Below are 17468 nucleotides of genomic sequence, written 5' to 3'. Positions count from 1 at the left end.
CTCCCTCCTAGTCCATTGTCATTGTGTCCTTGGGCAAGACACTTTACCCTCTTATCCTCCAGTGAGGCACTCGCTGGTATTTGAATGTGTGTGATTTTTCCGGTGGTGGTCAGAGGGCCTGTAGGCGTAGATTGGCAGATACGCTTCCGTCAGTTTGCCCCAGGGCAGCTGTGGATAGTGATGTCTGAATGGCACCCCATGGGGCTTTGAACCGTTTGCCAAACCGAACCAAAAATTGTGTCATTACTCGGCACCTCATTCTTTGGGAACGTGGGCACACTCTTTAGCAGGGTGTCCGTACTGCAACCACATAACGGTCGTTAACCCCAGAAGACAGCACTTTGACGTTTCCTGTATTGCATATATTTTTTAAATAAAATTGAATATAATCTAATCCTTTATTGCTATATTGTAGCCATATAGTCAGTCAGTCATCTTCAGATTACCATCGCTGTATCCGCCGTAGCGGGACACGGGGAGCCGGAGCCTATCTCGGCGGCATAGGGAATGAGGCGGGGGACACTCTGGGCACGACGCCAGTGCACCGCGGAGCCACACACAAAGACATACAACCATGCACACACACACTCATTCCTACGGGCAATTTGGAACAGCTAATCAACCTGAAGTGCATGCTTTTGGAGGTGGGAGGAAGCCGGAGAACCCACGCAGACACGGGGAGAGCATGCAAACTCAGCACAGAGCGGGACTCAAACCTGGGTCCGCCGTGTTGTGAGGCAGCAGCACTAACCACTGCGCCACCGTGCCGCCCTATATTGTAGCCATATATTAAAAGAAATTGTTTTATGATCATTGGTCCTTGCAGGTTTCAACAAAGCAATAAGAGATATACATCACATCTTCATGTATGTATATATAATATAAATATATAAATATTGCATAGGATGATTAGTGTCACTGGAAAAAAAACAAGGTTTATGACATAAAAGTTGGAATTCCGAGACATTATCACAACAGCACCACCGGCTTCATTCTGATGTCTAGCTCAGTAACGCCTCATCATTGATAACGTGTTGTTACTGTACGTCAGGTGCTGGGAACAAAGCAAACACTTCACCTGCAAATTAAATATGACATGTGTGTGGTTTATTATTTTCTACCGGGTGAGCAACAGAGCTTGAAAATATGTTTCTTTAAAATTAAAATCTACTTTGTTCGGCGACACCAGTTCTAAATGTTCCCAGACTTGTGATCTCTTTCTGATTGGATCCATTGCAAAGCAATTAGAAAGCAAACAGTCAGTTATCTGAATGCTAATCTGATCAATACAGTAGGTATTCACATGATACGCAGCGCACCACACTATTTCATTTGTTTTAACACATCTGGGACGGGCGAGTGTTTCGAACCCTGGCCCATAGATCCGAATCACTTAATTGGTTCACGTGGTGAATGAGGTGCCAGTGTGTCACCTGGGGAATGAAACCCTTAGTGTTTTGAAGCACTTGTATGTCAGACGTCATCAATCACATGGTTTTTCCATGTTGGAAGCAAGCTTCGAAGCAGTGATTCACAAGGGAACGCGCACCAAGTCCAGGGCGCGTATCGAGCACCAACACAAAGCAAACATCACTAGCTGTGGCGACATACATAGCTTACCATCACCAAGCATGAATGAGGTGTGAATGAATAATGGATCCAATGTAAAGCGTTTTTGAGTGTCCAGAAAAACGCTAAACAATTGTAATCCATTATTATTATTATTATTATTATTATTATTATTATTATTGTTGTTGTTGTTGTTGTTGTTGTTGTTGTTGTTGTTATGACTATCACAGTTCTACTACTGCTACTATTACTACTACTATTACTACGACTACTGCTATTACTACTACTGTTACTACTACTCATCATAATAATAATAATAATGATAATAATAATATAATTATAATAACAATTAAACTACGACTACTATATAATAATAATAATAATAATAATGATAATAATAATAATAATAATAATAATAATAATAATAATAATAATAATAATAATAATAACAACAACATTACTACTAATAATATAACTACTACTTCTTTTTCTCCTTTCGGCTTTTTTCTTCAGGGGTTGCCACAGTGAATCAGTTGCCTCCATCTAACCCTGTCTTCTGCATCCTCTTCTCTCACACCAACTGCATTGATGTCTTCTTTCACTACATCCATAAACCTCCTCTTTGGTCTTCCTCTAGGCCTCCTGCCTGGCAGTTCAAAACTCAGCATCTTTCTACCAATATATTCACTATCTCTCCTCTGGACATGTCCAAACCATCTCAGGCTGGCCTCTCTGATTTTATCTCCAAAACTCTAATATGTGCTGTCCCTCTGAAATACTCAACTACTAATCCTATCCATCCTGGTCCCTACCAAAGAGAACCTCAGCATCTTCATCTCTGTGACCTCCAGCTCTGCCTCTTGTCTTTTCCTCAATGACACTGTCTCTAGACCAGTGGTTCTTAACCTTGCTGGAGGTACTGAACCCTGCCGGTTTCATATGCTCGCTCACCGAACCCTTCTTTAGTAAAAAAAAATTATTATTTTTTTTCAAATTTAGGACATGAGTATATGTTTTACTAGTGTATTTAATGAATTGTGAATTAATGTCACCTTTTTCAAAGTACAAAACCAAGACAGTATATGAACTGACATGCAAGTATTTACCTGCAAATGAGTGTGACTTCTGCTGTTGTTATTGAGAGACCAGTTCAGATATGCGTGGCTTCACCTTGGCAAGTGCTATTCTTATGTCATTTTCACAGCAAAGTCTGTTTCTGTTGTTTTCCATGCAGCTTAGGGAAGTGTACCTTTATTTTTGTCAATGCGAGACTAGAGTTGCTCAATTTGACATTGCAAATCATGCAGAACGCTGACTCCCAACACGTTCCATTTAACAGTACAGTATTTTCCGCACTATGAGGTGCACTGGACTATAAGGTGCACCTTCAATAATTTGTTTTATAATTTATTTCATATATAAGAAACACCGGATTATAAGGCGCACACAATAAAAAATAAATACAATTTATTTGATAAACTGCAGCAGCTGTAGTTGCGCAATTCGTCCACTAGAAAGAGCCACGCTGCTCAGGCAGTCATGATTGCATTCATGACTTCCTGACTACCTTCGAATGGCCCCTATTGTTATGTCAATAAGCCATTCTGAGCCTCATCAAGGAAACCTGATCATTTGATCACTTTGCCATCTTAGAAAGTAGTCAACATGCATTTTAAAAAACCTGACATTAAAAACTGGTCAAATTCATTACGAGTGCAGTCAGTGCAAACAGAGTGGATTATTTCCAGATCTGAAGTTTGAAGCAGATATTTAAGCTCCGACGTTTGTCTTCGTTTATTAATTAAATATTGTTTCGATCGATCGGTAGTCCAGTCGGAGGTGAGGTGCAGCTATTTGCTGCTGTGTGTCCTAAACAATTTTTTAACTAGTTTTTAATGTCAGGCTGCTAATTTACTGGCAAATATGACGCTGTTTTACTCCTAGAACCGACTTAACATCGGTGTCTCACCACCTTGAATCTCACAGCACGTCGCTGCAGACAGAATTCACAAGCCTGAATGTGCCCCTCCGCCGCCCGCCCAGAGCTATCAACTACATTTGTAAATCAATTGCAGCACATCAGACACCTTTGTCTAGCAGTGACTCTGCTCTTGAAATTTCAGAAAAGGCTTGAAGTTCAGCTTTGATGGTCTTTCATTCACCTTTATGCCAGTTTCTCCGTGTGTTTCCACAGACTAATAGAATGGACCGTCACTAGATTCCAGATGACAGCACAATGGCATTTTTAAGACCAATTAAGTTTAAAGTGGGTTATTTCCGACGCCAAATAGTTAGGAAATACTGAGATCAGTCAGTCAGTCAAACTTTATTGACAGAATTGTTGAAAGTTGCTTGTGTTTTGCTACGTAATCACCGGTGCTCCTACAGTTTGCTCTACCGTCTGAGAGCAGCTCAGTCAGAGCCGGGACTTCGGTGACACCCCTTGACTACCGTTGTTAAGGGGCGTGGGCGCGAGTGGCTTGTGAGGGAGCTCCTCTGGTGGCGGAGTGCGGCATGACTGGCGGCCAGACTGCCGGCTTTTTTTCAGTGACCATGTTTTTAACCAATATTAATATGAATATTAATCCATATATAAGACACACTGGATTATGAGGCACACTACGGGTTTATGAGAAAATTTTAGGCTTTTAGGTGCGCCTTATATGTAAATTCACGTTGCATTCGTCCGACCACTTTCTTTTTTTTGCTCAACATAGTTACTATATATCCAAATCTGAGGCCATGGTCCTCAGCAAGAAACCAGTGGACTGCCTACTCCGAGTGGGGAATGAGGTCCTTCCACAAGTGAAGGACTTTAAGTATCTTGGGGTCCTGTTCACGAGTGAGGGAACAATGGAGCGTGAGATTGGACGGAGAATTGGGGCAGCAGGAGCGGTATTGCATTTGCTTTACAGCACTGTTGTCACAAAGAGGGAGCTAAGCCGAGAGGCAAAGCTCTTCATCTACCGTTCAATCTTCGTTCCTACCCTCACCTATGGTCATGAGCGATGGGTCATGACCGAAAGAACGAGATCGTGGATACAAGCGGCTGAAATGGGCTTTCTCAGACGGATACCTGGTGTCTCCCTTAGAGATAAGGTGAGAAACACTGCTGTTCGTGAGGGGCTCAGAGTAGAGTCGCTGCTCCTTTGCGTGGAAAGGAGTCAGTTGAGGTGGTTTGGGCATCTGGTGCGGATGCCTCCGGGACGCCTCCCTAGGTAGGTGTTTCTGGCACGTCCAGCTGGGAGGAGACCTCGGGGCAGACCCAGGACCAGGTGGGGGGATTATATCTCAACACTGGCCTGGGAACGCCTTGGGATCCCCCAGTCAGAGCTGGTGGATGTGGCCGGGAAAAGGGAAGTTTGGGCTCCTTGTTGAAGCTGCTGCCCCCGCAACCCGACTACGGATGAGCGGTGGAAGATGGATAGATAGTTACTATGAATTAAAGTATTAAAAAAGCAATCAGATGATGTACCATCATACATCTGTCCATTTTCTGCTGCTGTATCCGCGATCACTGGGAGCTGGAGCCTATCCCATCTGGCATAGGGCGTGAGGCGGGGGACACTAAGGGCATGACGCCAGTGCACCGCAGAGCCACACACAAAGACAGACAACACACACACTCACTCCTACGAGCAATTTGAGACTGGCCAATTAACCTGAAGCGCAAGATTTTGGAGGTGAGAGGAAGCTGGAGAACCGGAATAGAACCCACGCAGACAAGGGGAGAACATGCAAACTCCGCACAGAGCGGGACTCGAATCCGGAACCGCTGTGTCATGAGGCGACGGCACTAACCACTGCGCAACTGTGCCACCCGACGTAACATCATGACAGGCATAAATCGACGACTGAGTGTGCAAAATCCCATGTAGCACAGGTAGGCTAATCGATGTAGCAGCCAGTGATGGCTAAGGTGGGCGTGTCATCACGAATTGACACGATATGTACAGTGATTCGTGTATGTTTGGCAAAAACACCCGACACATCGTGTCGGTGTTTTGTCTTGACAGTACTTTGAAGAGTTGATTAATTGTAATTAAAAAAGAGTTTTGAAGTACTTAAAATCCTCCACCTTCTTGATCTCTTCTCCCTGTAACCTCACTCTTCCACTTGGGTCCCTCTCATTCACATACATGTACTCTGTCTTACTGCGGCTAACCTTCATTCCTCTCCTTTCCAGGACTAATCTCCACCTCTCTAGCTTCTCCTCCACCTGTTCCCTGCTCTCACTACAGATCACAATGTCATCTGCAAACATCATAGTCCATGGAGATTCCTGTCTAACCCCGTCTATCACCTGTCCATCACCATGGCGACAAGAAGGGGCTTAGAGCTGATCCCTGATGCAGTCCCACCTCCACCTTGAACTCATCTGTCACACCTACAGCACACCTCACCACTGTCTTACAGTCCTCATACATGTCCTGCACCGCTCTAACATACTTCTCTGCCACTCCAGACTTCTTCATACAATACCACAGTTCCTCCCTGGGCACCCTGTCATAAACTTTCTCCAGATCTACAAAAACAAAATGCAGCTCCCTCTGGCCTTCTCTGTACTTCTCCATCAACATCCTTAAAGGAAATACTGCATCTATTGTACTCTTTTTTTTTTTCTCATGAAACCATACTGCTGCGCACAAATGCTCACCTCTGTCCTTAGTATAGCTTCAACTACTCTTTCCCATAACTTCATTGTATGGCTCATCAGCTTTATTCCTCTGTAGTTGCCACAACTCTGCACATCTCCAAAAAATCTCTAAAAATGGGCACCAGCACACTTTTCCATTCCAGGCATCTTGTCACTATCTAAGATCCTGTTGAACAACCCAGTCAGAAACTCCTCTCCTAGACACTTCCATACCTCTACAGGTATATCATCAGGACCGACTGCCTTTCCACTCTTCATCCTCTTCAATGCCCTCCTCACTTCATCCTGACTAATCTTTGCTAATTCCTGGTCCACAACAGCCACCTCTTCTAGTCTTTTTTCTCTCTCTCATTTTCCTCGGTCACCAACTCTTCAAAGTACAAGCAAACCTTGGTTTTCGAACACTTTGGACATCGAACAAATCAGAATTCGACCAAAAAAATTCGGAATTTTTTTGTCTTGGAAGTCGAACAAAGTTTGGAAGTCGAACACAAAACAAACACAGTAACATTCATCCTCCTCCTCTCCCTCTCCAATATTCACGTATGCCAACTGCTCACCACCACAAAGGTAAAAATTCTTATTTTTATTGTTCTTATGCTTTAACTGTAATGTGCTTTTTATTTTAGTTTACTGTATTCAATAATTTTTCACTTAATTTGAGTTCCATTGCCTATAGTAGGAGTTACGGTACTGTAAACTTATGTCAAAAGACGACGGTAACTCGTACCAGAATCTGCGTGGTGAATGATAAGCGGAACAAAATCAGTTTTTCTCTTCTTTATTGAGCCGGAGCCCGCTATGCTCACCTGAACACACAATTGAACACTGGCACATTACGCATGTCGCACTCAACAGAACAAGGACATTATATTTACATGCAACCACTTCCGGGTACAACAGGAAGCCTCAAAATAAGAGCGTCACAGGATCGTACTTAACACTTTCCTTCTCGTGTCTGCTTCTTTCATTTACATTTCTTTGTTATGTTTCCTTACAGTACAATTTGATATATAAATGACATTATTAAATAACATATAGTACGCGGTTACAGCAGCAGAAAATAAATGGATATTATGCTGAAAAAAGGTAGTTTTCTAGCGTCTTGGAACGGATTAAGAACATTTACATTATTTGTAATGGGAAAAATTGGAATTCGAACAAATCGGTATTCGAATTGTGGTTGGAAACCGAGGTTTGCCTGTACTCTTTCCATCTTCCCATCACACTACTGGCACCTGTCAATAGACTTCCATCCCTATCCTTAATCACCTTAACCTGCTGCGCATCATTCCCATCTCTGTCTTCCCAACCTGTATAGATCAGTCTCTCCCTCCTTACTGTCCAATCTAGCATACAAATCATCATAAGCCCCTTGTTTGGCCTTTGCTACCTCTACCTTCACCTTGTACTGCATCTCCATGTACTCCTGTCTACTCTCCTCAGTCCTCTCAATGTCCCACTTCTTCTTAGCTGGCCTTCGCCAGGGCTGCAGTTTATCACCAATTCTGTTTGTGATTTTCAAACAGATTTTTGACAGTATATCGAGGCGTAGTCATGGTGAGGAGGGTTTACAGTTTTGTGGGCTGAGGATTGCAATATAACACCGCTTTGAAGCAGGATGTAAAATAATTACACTACTGCTAGTACTACTACTACTGTTAGTACTACTAATAATAATAATACTCTATTATTATTATTATTATTACTGCTACTCCTTCTACGACTACTATTTGCAACAACAACAACAACAACAACAATAATAATAATATGTGCACAAAATGATGAGAGAGCAGATGCTGGAACAGGCAGTGTAAGAACAGACCCAATGAAACAGATTTTAGTGTGAGCGACAGAGGGCGGTTGACAGGAGGTGTCCTTCTCCACAGCATCCACCCCTAACTTTGACGTCACAGGATGAGAGACACAAAACAAGCTTCTCTCAGCTGAGCAGCTCACTCGACTCCTTACACACATTACAACGCCTGCCTTCAGACACTTACTTTCAAGCCTGCTCATCCTGAAGCTGATGTGAGAACAATCATCTCTCCACTACAGCATGGCACTTCAGCAACAAGAAAAGTAGTTGGTCTGTCACTTCGTAGGATAAAACAGCCTGTCTCTTTTGAGAGACGTGTGGTTCTGTGTGAAGCCGCAAAGTAGAGATCACGAGGCAAAAAGGAGCGCTCAGCAACCCCCAACCCTGTTCCACAGAGCAGCAGATGTTATAGAAGAGGAGAGAAGAAAGAGAGAGGCAAACACAATCTCCTTCACCCCTCCTTCATCTGGGAGAACAATACCTTGCCTCTATTTGGAGAGGGTCAGCTTTTGTCCCTCTCCCCATGCTCCCGCTCAAGAGCTAAGAACAGACAGACGCTGACACATTAACCTGCTGCTGTGAGGGGAGAGGACGAAGCAATCACAGCTGCTGTGCTGTTTTTGCTCCTTTCAGTACTTGGACAGCTCCCGAGAGACGATCGGCGTGCGTTTCCATGAGTTTGCAGACTCCACCGGTTTGTTTTGGAGACCAAAAGGCACAGATGCATCCCCCGTGTTCCTTCCAGCTCAGTTCCTGTGCCCCCTCTCCATCCCTGTTATCGGAGGGCAGCACCTCCAGCCTCCAGCATCTGGGGGAGAAGCAGCTCTTTGAGAAGTTTTGGAAGGGGACTTTCAAGGCTGTGGCTAGCCCAAGACCAGAAAGCGTCATTGTGGCCAGCATCACTGCCAGCAGGAGGATGACCAAGTGAGCACTTTCTTCATCTTTTGAATTGTATTTGCTCTACAGCTACTTTTTAGTTCATTTTACATGAGTTGCAGAGTGGTTGCTAAGAATGTCACTGATTGTTTGGTGACAGTTTTGTCTTTGCTAGATATGTCTTTGTGGTGTGTGTGACATGCAGCACATGGGATTTTCAAAGATTGTAGAATTTATTCTAAGTTTTCAATGTGTGATTTTTCCTTTTATATCTCCCAGTCTGGAAGAGAAAAAACATTTTTTCTATTTCAAATACACAACAATATTAGTTTGATATTGTGTCAGCATCCAAAATGACCTCAAAATCCTTCCAGGTATCTGTCTTTGAAATGAAATGAGTTTGGTTAACTTTTTCTTTTTTTTTCCTATTTCAACCCAATTTTGATAATTAGTGGACTTTCAACAGGAAAATGGTCTTAAATGTACCTTTAATAAATCGATTACTCAAAATATGTATTTGGTGTTTGTATATCACCAAAGACTCATTATCTCTTAGAGTCTTTATCTAGCCAGCTATATGTAACATGTATCAACATGAACAGTCATGCTCAGCTAATTAGACCCATCCAAAGTCAATGGCAGCATCAACATGACATTCCATGACGTAGCTGCATGCCAGCGTCTACTGAACATGCAACATGTCACACTGTCGTCCCCCCATTTTTATCTCTCTGATCAAGTTTAATCTGTCAGAGCCTCTGGGAGAGCAGAGGGAAGTAGGAGTGCCCTTTCTCCTCCTTATCCCTTTGTTTTATCCCATGTTGACTCCTGTGTGCAGCTATCTCAACCACAAAGTCACAGCTGCACCTGCTGTGCCTTTTTGGCAAACACTACACAACTGTGGCTATGATACTCCTTCATATGGAAAAACATTCAGTTTATACAAAAAAAAAAAAACCCCAACAAGACAAGAAGCACAGTCCAAAAGATAGAACATTCTCACAGCCACTCTTGCAGTCACTTAGTTGCACATGATTTCTTGCAGATGAAATGATGTGGCTTGCTTGGGTGACCTTTGAATGGTTTTGACATCCACTATCAACTTTCTCTCATGTGAAATTAGCTATGTTAATGAGGTTTAGAATGGCCCATTTCATCCTACATCAGCAGAGGCAGTGGAAAGGCACACTGAAGCAGATAATGTGACTTTAATGGGTTCTATTACAGAAAGACCATAATACTGCATGTGCTGGTCATAAGGATGTTATTAGCTCATGGAATATAACAAAAACTACTTTCTTGCAAGAATATGCCCAAATGTGCCTTTTCCCCTTTGTGCCCTACCTCAGCAATCTAGCCAAATAAACCTGCAACCTCAATTTTTTCTTCAATCTACAGAAAACCTAATTTTGATGATATGATAGTTTGATAGGTAAAAATATACTTGTAGCAGAAAGGAATATTAACAAAGCAAATTAATCCAGGAAAAAGAAATGTAATGTGGCCTGCCTCCATGACCTGAACAGCCTTTTTTCAAATAGCTATCGATGCTCGAGCACATCCAAGACTGTCTCCTTGACTTCACCCTCTCTAGGAAGGAGGTTCTTCTCAAGTGGTTTCACCCCTCCACTAGCTCCATCTGGGCGATGGTGACCATTATGGCAGTATGGCAGGGGCAGGTGTGAGCACACATCCCCAGAGATTAGACATAATTTGACTGATTTGTATAGGTCTGTTTCTGAATGATGTCTGCAGCATCCTCTGTTCTACCCGTGCATTGTCTTTATGTATAGTCACAGGAATGCATAATAAAGGCAGACTTTTGGGTGATACATATTGTAAATAATGAGTAAAACACAGCAAACAAATACAACATCCAGAGAATGTGGATGTGGAAGGAGGAAGACAGGCATCCTCCCTCCCTTCGATCCTGCTGCACTGTTGATTTTGCCCCAGCAGTGTGGCAGGGGAATGCTTCGACCATCAGAATGCATGGCCTTAGGCGTGCTCCTCTGCCGCTCTCTCTCCTACAGGAGACATCATTATTCACTGGGTATATCTGAGGGGGGATGAACCATTGTAGTCAATGTGTCTATGTGTGTATGTGTGTGTGTGTGTCGGTGGGGGGGGGGGGTGTACAACAAGCAGAGAGGGGAAAAAAGAAAAGGGGAGACATTTCAGGTTTAATCTTGTTTCTTTCCTGTCTGTCCTCCTCCTTGTCCAACTCTCTCTTTACTCCCAAATTGAAAATGCTGGAGGGGCCCAAGAGCCATGGAGGAGTAATTAGTGTGTTGTTCTCCCTTTGTCCTACTCTTTTCTGTCCTCTGTGTCTGCTCGTCTTCAGGCCAGTCATACAGGGGAGGGGAGGAGTTCACTGGCTCTGTGCTGTGGGGTGGGGCTCCGCGCAAAACCATTATGACCCTGCAAGCTGTTTTTGTTCACGGGGGAGCTTCTCATTAAAATATTGCCTTGCCGAACTTTGGAGTGTGTGTGTGTGTGTGTGTGTGTGTGTGTGTGTGTGTGTGTGTGTGTGTGTGTGTGTGTGTGTGTGTGTGTGTGTGTGTGTGTGTGTGTGTGTGTGTGTGTGTGCCTGGTTGCTGTTTTAGAGGGGTTTTGTCCAACTCTGGCAGATGGCAGGATCGTGTGAATGCAATGTTATGAAGGGGGCAGTGTGTGTGTGTGTGTGTGTGTGTGTGTGTGTGTGTGTGTGTGTGTGTGTGTGTGAGTGTGTGTGTGTGTGTGTGTGTGTGTGTGTGTGTGTGTGTGTGTGTGTGTGTGTGTGTGTGTGTGTGTGTGTGTGTGTGTGTGTGTGTGTGTGTAAGGGGTTCCAGGCCTCTTACCTCAGCAGATGCTGGTTAACAAGGAGGAGAGGAGAAGTGTTTGTCGGGTTTATACATTGACAGTGGGAATACACACAGCGCTCTGGAGAAAATAACATGAACACTCTGTTGCTTACAGAATGTGCTGCTGCACCTTAAGAGCTGGACGTATATTTGACTGGACAATCAGATACCTCAAATGAGGTGACATAGTTCCAGTGGAAAGATTAAAGTTACTAATGAATAGAATATGCAGTTCAATTGTATGAAAAATTGATTTTGAAAACTTTTTGCATGAGGCAGCGAGAGAGGAAGATTTCATGGCAGTAAAATTCAACATTGGCAAATAACCTAGTTGAAGAGGTATCACATGCAGAGGGAGAAATTAGTCATCTAGTCCACGTTTATCTCCCCACCTATATATTTGAATAAGCTCACTTAAAAACCTCATGCTGTCACGCTATTTCAACCACTAACTGTCAATTTTTGTTGTGGTCACGCCTTTTGTCCACATGACAACGCAGATATCCGAGATGAAAACGCCGGCCAAAGTGAAGTTTTTTGAAAACGTTGGGTATGCGTTGTCATGTGGACGCCAATGATGTGACCCAAGTATAATCACTGGCTATACCTCAACGTTACAAAAGCACAATCATTGTCCATACCACAACCACCCTCCCCTCACTGTACATGTTTACTATATGTTCATTTTCATCATGTCCAAATAATAATTTTCCATAATGCCAGTGTGTGTGTGTGTGTGTGTGTGTGTGTGTGTGTGCATGTATATTGTATATGTGTGGAAGCATTTGGAGATAAACAAAAGTAATTTCCCTACGGGAATTATTAATAGATTTATTTATTTGATTTTTGATTTTTTATACACACACACACATGCTTATTTTGACAATGTCTACACATAGCAAACAATCAACATGACAAACACGAACACACACACACACACACACACACACACACACACACACACACACACACACACACACACACACACACACACACACACACACACACACACACAGTGTACTGCCATCACTAAAATATACATGTTTTACATACTTCCTTATTTTACTGACATTTTTATTCGCTGACTTTCTACAAAATGCCACACACTTCAAAGTCATGCTATATTTTAGCATCCAGTAGATGTCATACTAGAGCAAATGAAGCCTCATGAAGCTTCGAACCACAGTGTAACGATTGGGATGAAACACGTCAATGCTTCATGTGGCTTTATCTGCCCATCACTAACTATACGTGGACTTCCCAGTTAACATAATTTTGGAGTGTCATAACTGTTCCAACAATATACACGTTTTTGAGCAGACAGTCCAAACAGCAGGAACAACACAGAAAACGGCAAAGAATTCTGAGTGAAACTAGCTGGCTTGCACAAACAGTCTGTCCAGCCATTTGCCATTTGGAATGGGACAATCGATGTAGTATCAATCAATCAATCAATCAAGTTGTATTTATATAGCGCTTAATCATGGCAACAGACATTTCAAAGCGCTTTAACAGACAGAGAAACCCAAACGAACCCCCCAGAGCAAGCGTAAGCGACAGTGGCGGGGAAAACTCCCTCGATGAGGAAGAAAATATGGGCAGGACCCAGACTCTTTTGGGCGGCCATCCGCCTTGACCGGTTGGGTGGAAAAGAAATAAAAGGAAGATAAGAATAGGGTAAGAGAAAGAGAGACACAGAGAGAGTGGCAGATATCCAAAATGCTCCTCGGGCATCTGGCAAAGACGTTCTTTAAGTAACTACATACATTTGTGTTCATGTGGTCAGCTAACAAAACTATCACTTCTCTAAAATGTCTTTTCCATTTGCTCTTTTGACAGGTGCCTTTTCCTTTAAGGTTAGCTCCTTTCCCAATCTCACGATTAGTTAGCTTTCTTTCTCCAGTTAGCCTGCTAACATTCGTCTACAGCTTTGCAATGTCCACCCAGCGCAATCCATGATTTGTCAACACAAAGTCGTTACGTCACCACGTTGATTTTTGACTGCATTGGTTGTGCTTGGTTTATAATACCAATACATTTGTTTTCATATGTTTGGTATGAAGTCAGATATTACTGTATTATCATTCCGCTAGTTATTTTATAAGATTACTGGATGACTTTTATATGTTTCTTTGGCAAGTTCAGGAAAATGGGTGGATAAATGTTAAGTCAATGGGTCAGTGATTTTAGTTTGGGGAAATGGATTTAGTTTCTGCTTGTTTTGCCCAAGACAATGATATTCCCATGTGTCTCCGGGGAGAAAATAACACGTTTTTAATTCTGCCTTTGTGTTCTCATGTATTTTCTGTTGCCAATGTGATAATTTATCGGTAGTTGTAATGTACTGGTGCATTTTATCCACTAATATATAAACTAAAAAATGAGTTAAACATTTAGATCTGTATTTTTGTTGTCAGGAAACGTGATTGTGACTAAAATGATGTACAATAACATTGCAGTATTCAATATTTAGCTGATGTCTGAAGCCCCTCTGCAACTTGAATCGGTAGGAAACATTCTTGGTTGAGGACATTTTGGAACATGTCGACTAAATCAGTGGTCCCCAAACCACCGGGCCGCGGACCACTACCGGTCTGTGGGTCATTTGGTATCGGGCTGCGTAGAATTAAAACATGATTTACATTACTTCCGTTTTATTTATTTCAGAGTCAGAAAGATGTTTTATTTTGAAAAGTGACGTCTGTCAGGCTTGACCGGTCTCAGTCACGTGACAAGTTACCCCTAAATTAAGCGCCCAACACTGGTCCAGTGTACTGGATTAAAATCAAGGCAGATTATCCTGAGATCGCCCAAAAAGTATCGCAAACCCTGTTTCCATTTCCAAACTCCTGTCCTTGCGAATTGGCATTTGTTTGTTTGTTTATTGTCTGTTGATGTCTGCATTTCACATAAAACCACTGCGGATGATTTATTATCAGACTACAGCTGTCCTGGCGTCATCAACGATTATAGAGCAAATGAAGGCCGGTCCGTGAAAATATTGTCTTAGATGAAACCGGTCCGTGGCGCAAAAAAGGATGGGGACCACTGAACTAAATGTACTGATTCCCAAGGTGCATATCTAATAATTAAGATCAAAGATCTGGTGAAACCCAAACTGACCCTAACCCAGAAACAAAATGAGACAGATGTTGATATATTTTAAATCAATTCTTAACACAGGAACAACAAACATTTTGAATATTGTTCACCTGTGGCTCATGGGACCTGCAGTAATTTCCACTATACAACTATAGGTCATCAGTGAATGGGAAATCTGTGGGCACACATCATTAACATAACTCTAGGAACTTGAAATTCATTCTGTATACTGATAAATGTATCTTTATTTTTCGACCATTGGCTGATGAAAGGATTTACAACTTGTGGTCGTTTCTCTGTCAGGATTCATTTCATCCAAGTAGTTGAAATTATTTGTCTTGGCTTTGAATCTTTGCTCTTCCATATCTGTCTGAAACCTCTCTGTAAATTGTTGGCAAATGCACACAAATAATGGCTCAAAAATGTTCTGAGCGTGGGAATAAATGAATACAGGATATAGAGTCTGAAAAACATCAAGAGGCAGAAGGCAGAGCTTCCCCTGGGACAAAACATCTCTCTCTTTCTTTCTTTCTATGGGAATGACAAACAGGATTTAGTGATGGACGAGGGGTTTGTCTGTCATTATATATCACTCGGTCTGTGTCTCTGCTCAGTTCATCACTGAGTACCATTACCCAACTTCCCTCCCTCTCCTCACATCACAATCTCTCCCCTTCCTCCCCGCAGAATCTTTTCAAGTTGCGTTAACTCGTCCTCTGTGTCTGTGTCATATTACTCAGAGCGCACAGGATGAGGCTGCTGATGCTGCTGACAAGAAACGAGGAGATGATGCCGACTCCCGGGCAAGAATTCGACTTGTAGCTTAAATGGATTCACGTTTGATATTGATTCCTACATAGCCGATCTATTTGAATCAAACCAGTGTCAGTGACTTAACACTTAATGTGCCACACCAGTGTGTCTTACAACAGGCAGTATTTTCTATGTCACAGGAGTGGGAGTGAAACATAGATGCTAATTAGTGAGGATTTATATTTGGCATTGACTTCTGCATGACTAATTCATTTGAATCAAACCAGTGTCTCTTGATAACCACCTGTTATCTCTGTCACAGCATGTAGCATTCTTCTTCTTTTCCTTTCAGCTTTTCCCTTCAGGGGTCGCCACAGTGAATCAGTTGCCTCCATCTAACCCTGTCTTCTGCATCCTCTTCTCTCACACCAACTACATTGATGTCTTCTTTCACTACATCCATAAACCTCCTCTTTGGTCTTCCTCTTGGCCTCCAGCCTGGCAATCCAAAACTCAGCATCCTTCTACCAATATATTCTCTATCTCTCCTCTGGACATGTCCAAACCATCTCAGGCTGGCCTCTCTGACTTTATCTCCAAAACCTCTAACATGTGCTGTCCCTCTGATGTGCTCATTCCTGATCCTATCCTTCCTGGTCACTCCCAGAGAGAACCTCAGCATCTTCATCTCTGCTACCTCCAGCTCTGTCTCCTGTCTTTTCCTCAGTGACACTGTCTCAAGACCAAACAACATCGCTGGTCTCACCACAGTTTTGTACACCTTTCCTTTCATTTTAGCTGAAACTCTTCTATCACACATCACACCTGACACTTTTCTCCACCTTCTTGATCTCTTCTCCCTGTAACCTCACTCTTCCACTTGGGTCCCTCTCATTCACACACATGTACTCTGTCTTACTGCGGCTAACCTTCATTCCTCTCCTTTCCAGGACACACCTCCACCTCTCTAGCTCTCCTCCATCTGTTCCCTGCTCTCACTGCAGATCACAATGTCATCTGCAAACATCATAGTCCATGGAGATTCCTGTCTAACCGCGTCTGTCAGTCTGTCCATCACCATAGCAAACACAAATGGGCTAACATCTGATCCCTGATGCAGTCCCACCTCCACCTTGAACTCCTCTGTCACACCTACAGCACACCTCACCACTGTCTTACAGTCCTCATACATGTCCTGCACCGCTCTAACATACTTCTCTGCCACTCCAGACTTCCTCATACAATACCACAGTTCCTCTCTGGACACCCTGTCATAAACTTTCTCCAGATCTACAAAAACACAATGCAGCTCCCTCTGGCCTTCTCGGTACGTCTCTATCAACATCCTCAAAGCAAATACTGCATCCGCAGTGCTCTTTTTTGGCATGAAACCATACTGCTGCTCACAAATGTTCACTTCTGCCCTTAATCTAGCTTCCACTGCTCTTTCCCGTAACTTAATTGTATGGCTCATCAGCTTTATTTCTCTGTAGTTGCCACAACTCTGCACATCTCCCTTGTTCTTAAAAATGGGCACCAGCACACTTCTCCATTCCTCAGGCATCTTCTCACTATCTAAGATCCTGTTGAACAAACCCAGTCAGAAACTCTACTGCCACCTCTCCTAGACACTTCCAAACCTCTACAGGTATATCATCAGGACCGACTGCCTTTCCACTCTTCATCCTCTTCAGTGCCCTCCTCACTGCCTCCTGACTAATCTTTGCTACATCCTGGTCAACAACAGTCACCTATTCTAGTCTTTGTTCTCTCTCATTTTCCACGTTCATCAACTCTTCAAAGTACTCTTTCCATCTTCCCATCTTGCCAACCGATATAGATCAGTCTC

At 42.9% G+C, this 17468-nt stretch overlaps 1 protein-coding gene across 1 annotated transcript in view; it reads left to right on the top strand.

The window, feature by feature from the left end:
• The window catches only part of srrm4 (serine/arginine repetitive matrix 4), a 75030-nt gene that overhangs the window by 5207 nt on the left and 52355 nt on the right, over positions 1–17468 (top strand). The window contains exon 2 of the mRNA XM_068310119.1: positions 8791–8969. Within this exon, the coding sequence (XP_068166220.1) occupies positions 8791–8969 (179 nt within the window). The remainder of the gene's footprint in view (positions 1–8790; positions 8970–17468) is intronic.

Source organism: Antennarius striatus, chromosome 3 (assembly GCF_040054535.1).
Source record: "Antennarius striatus isolate MH-2024 chromosome 3, ASM4005453v1, whole genome shotgun sequence".
Taxonomy (NCBI): domain Eukaryota; kingdom Metazoa; phylum Chordata; class Actinopteri; order Lophiiformes; family Antennariidae; genus Antennarius; species Antennarius striatus.
This window is presented reverse-complemented; position numbering and strand designations above follow the sequence as displayed.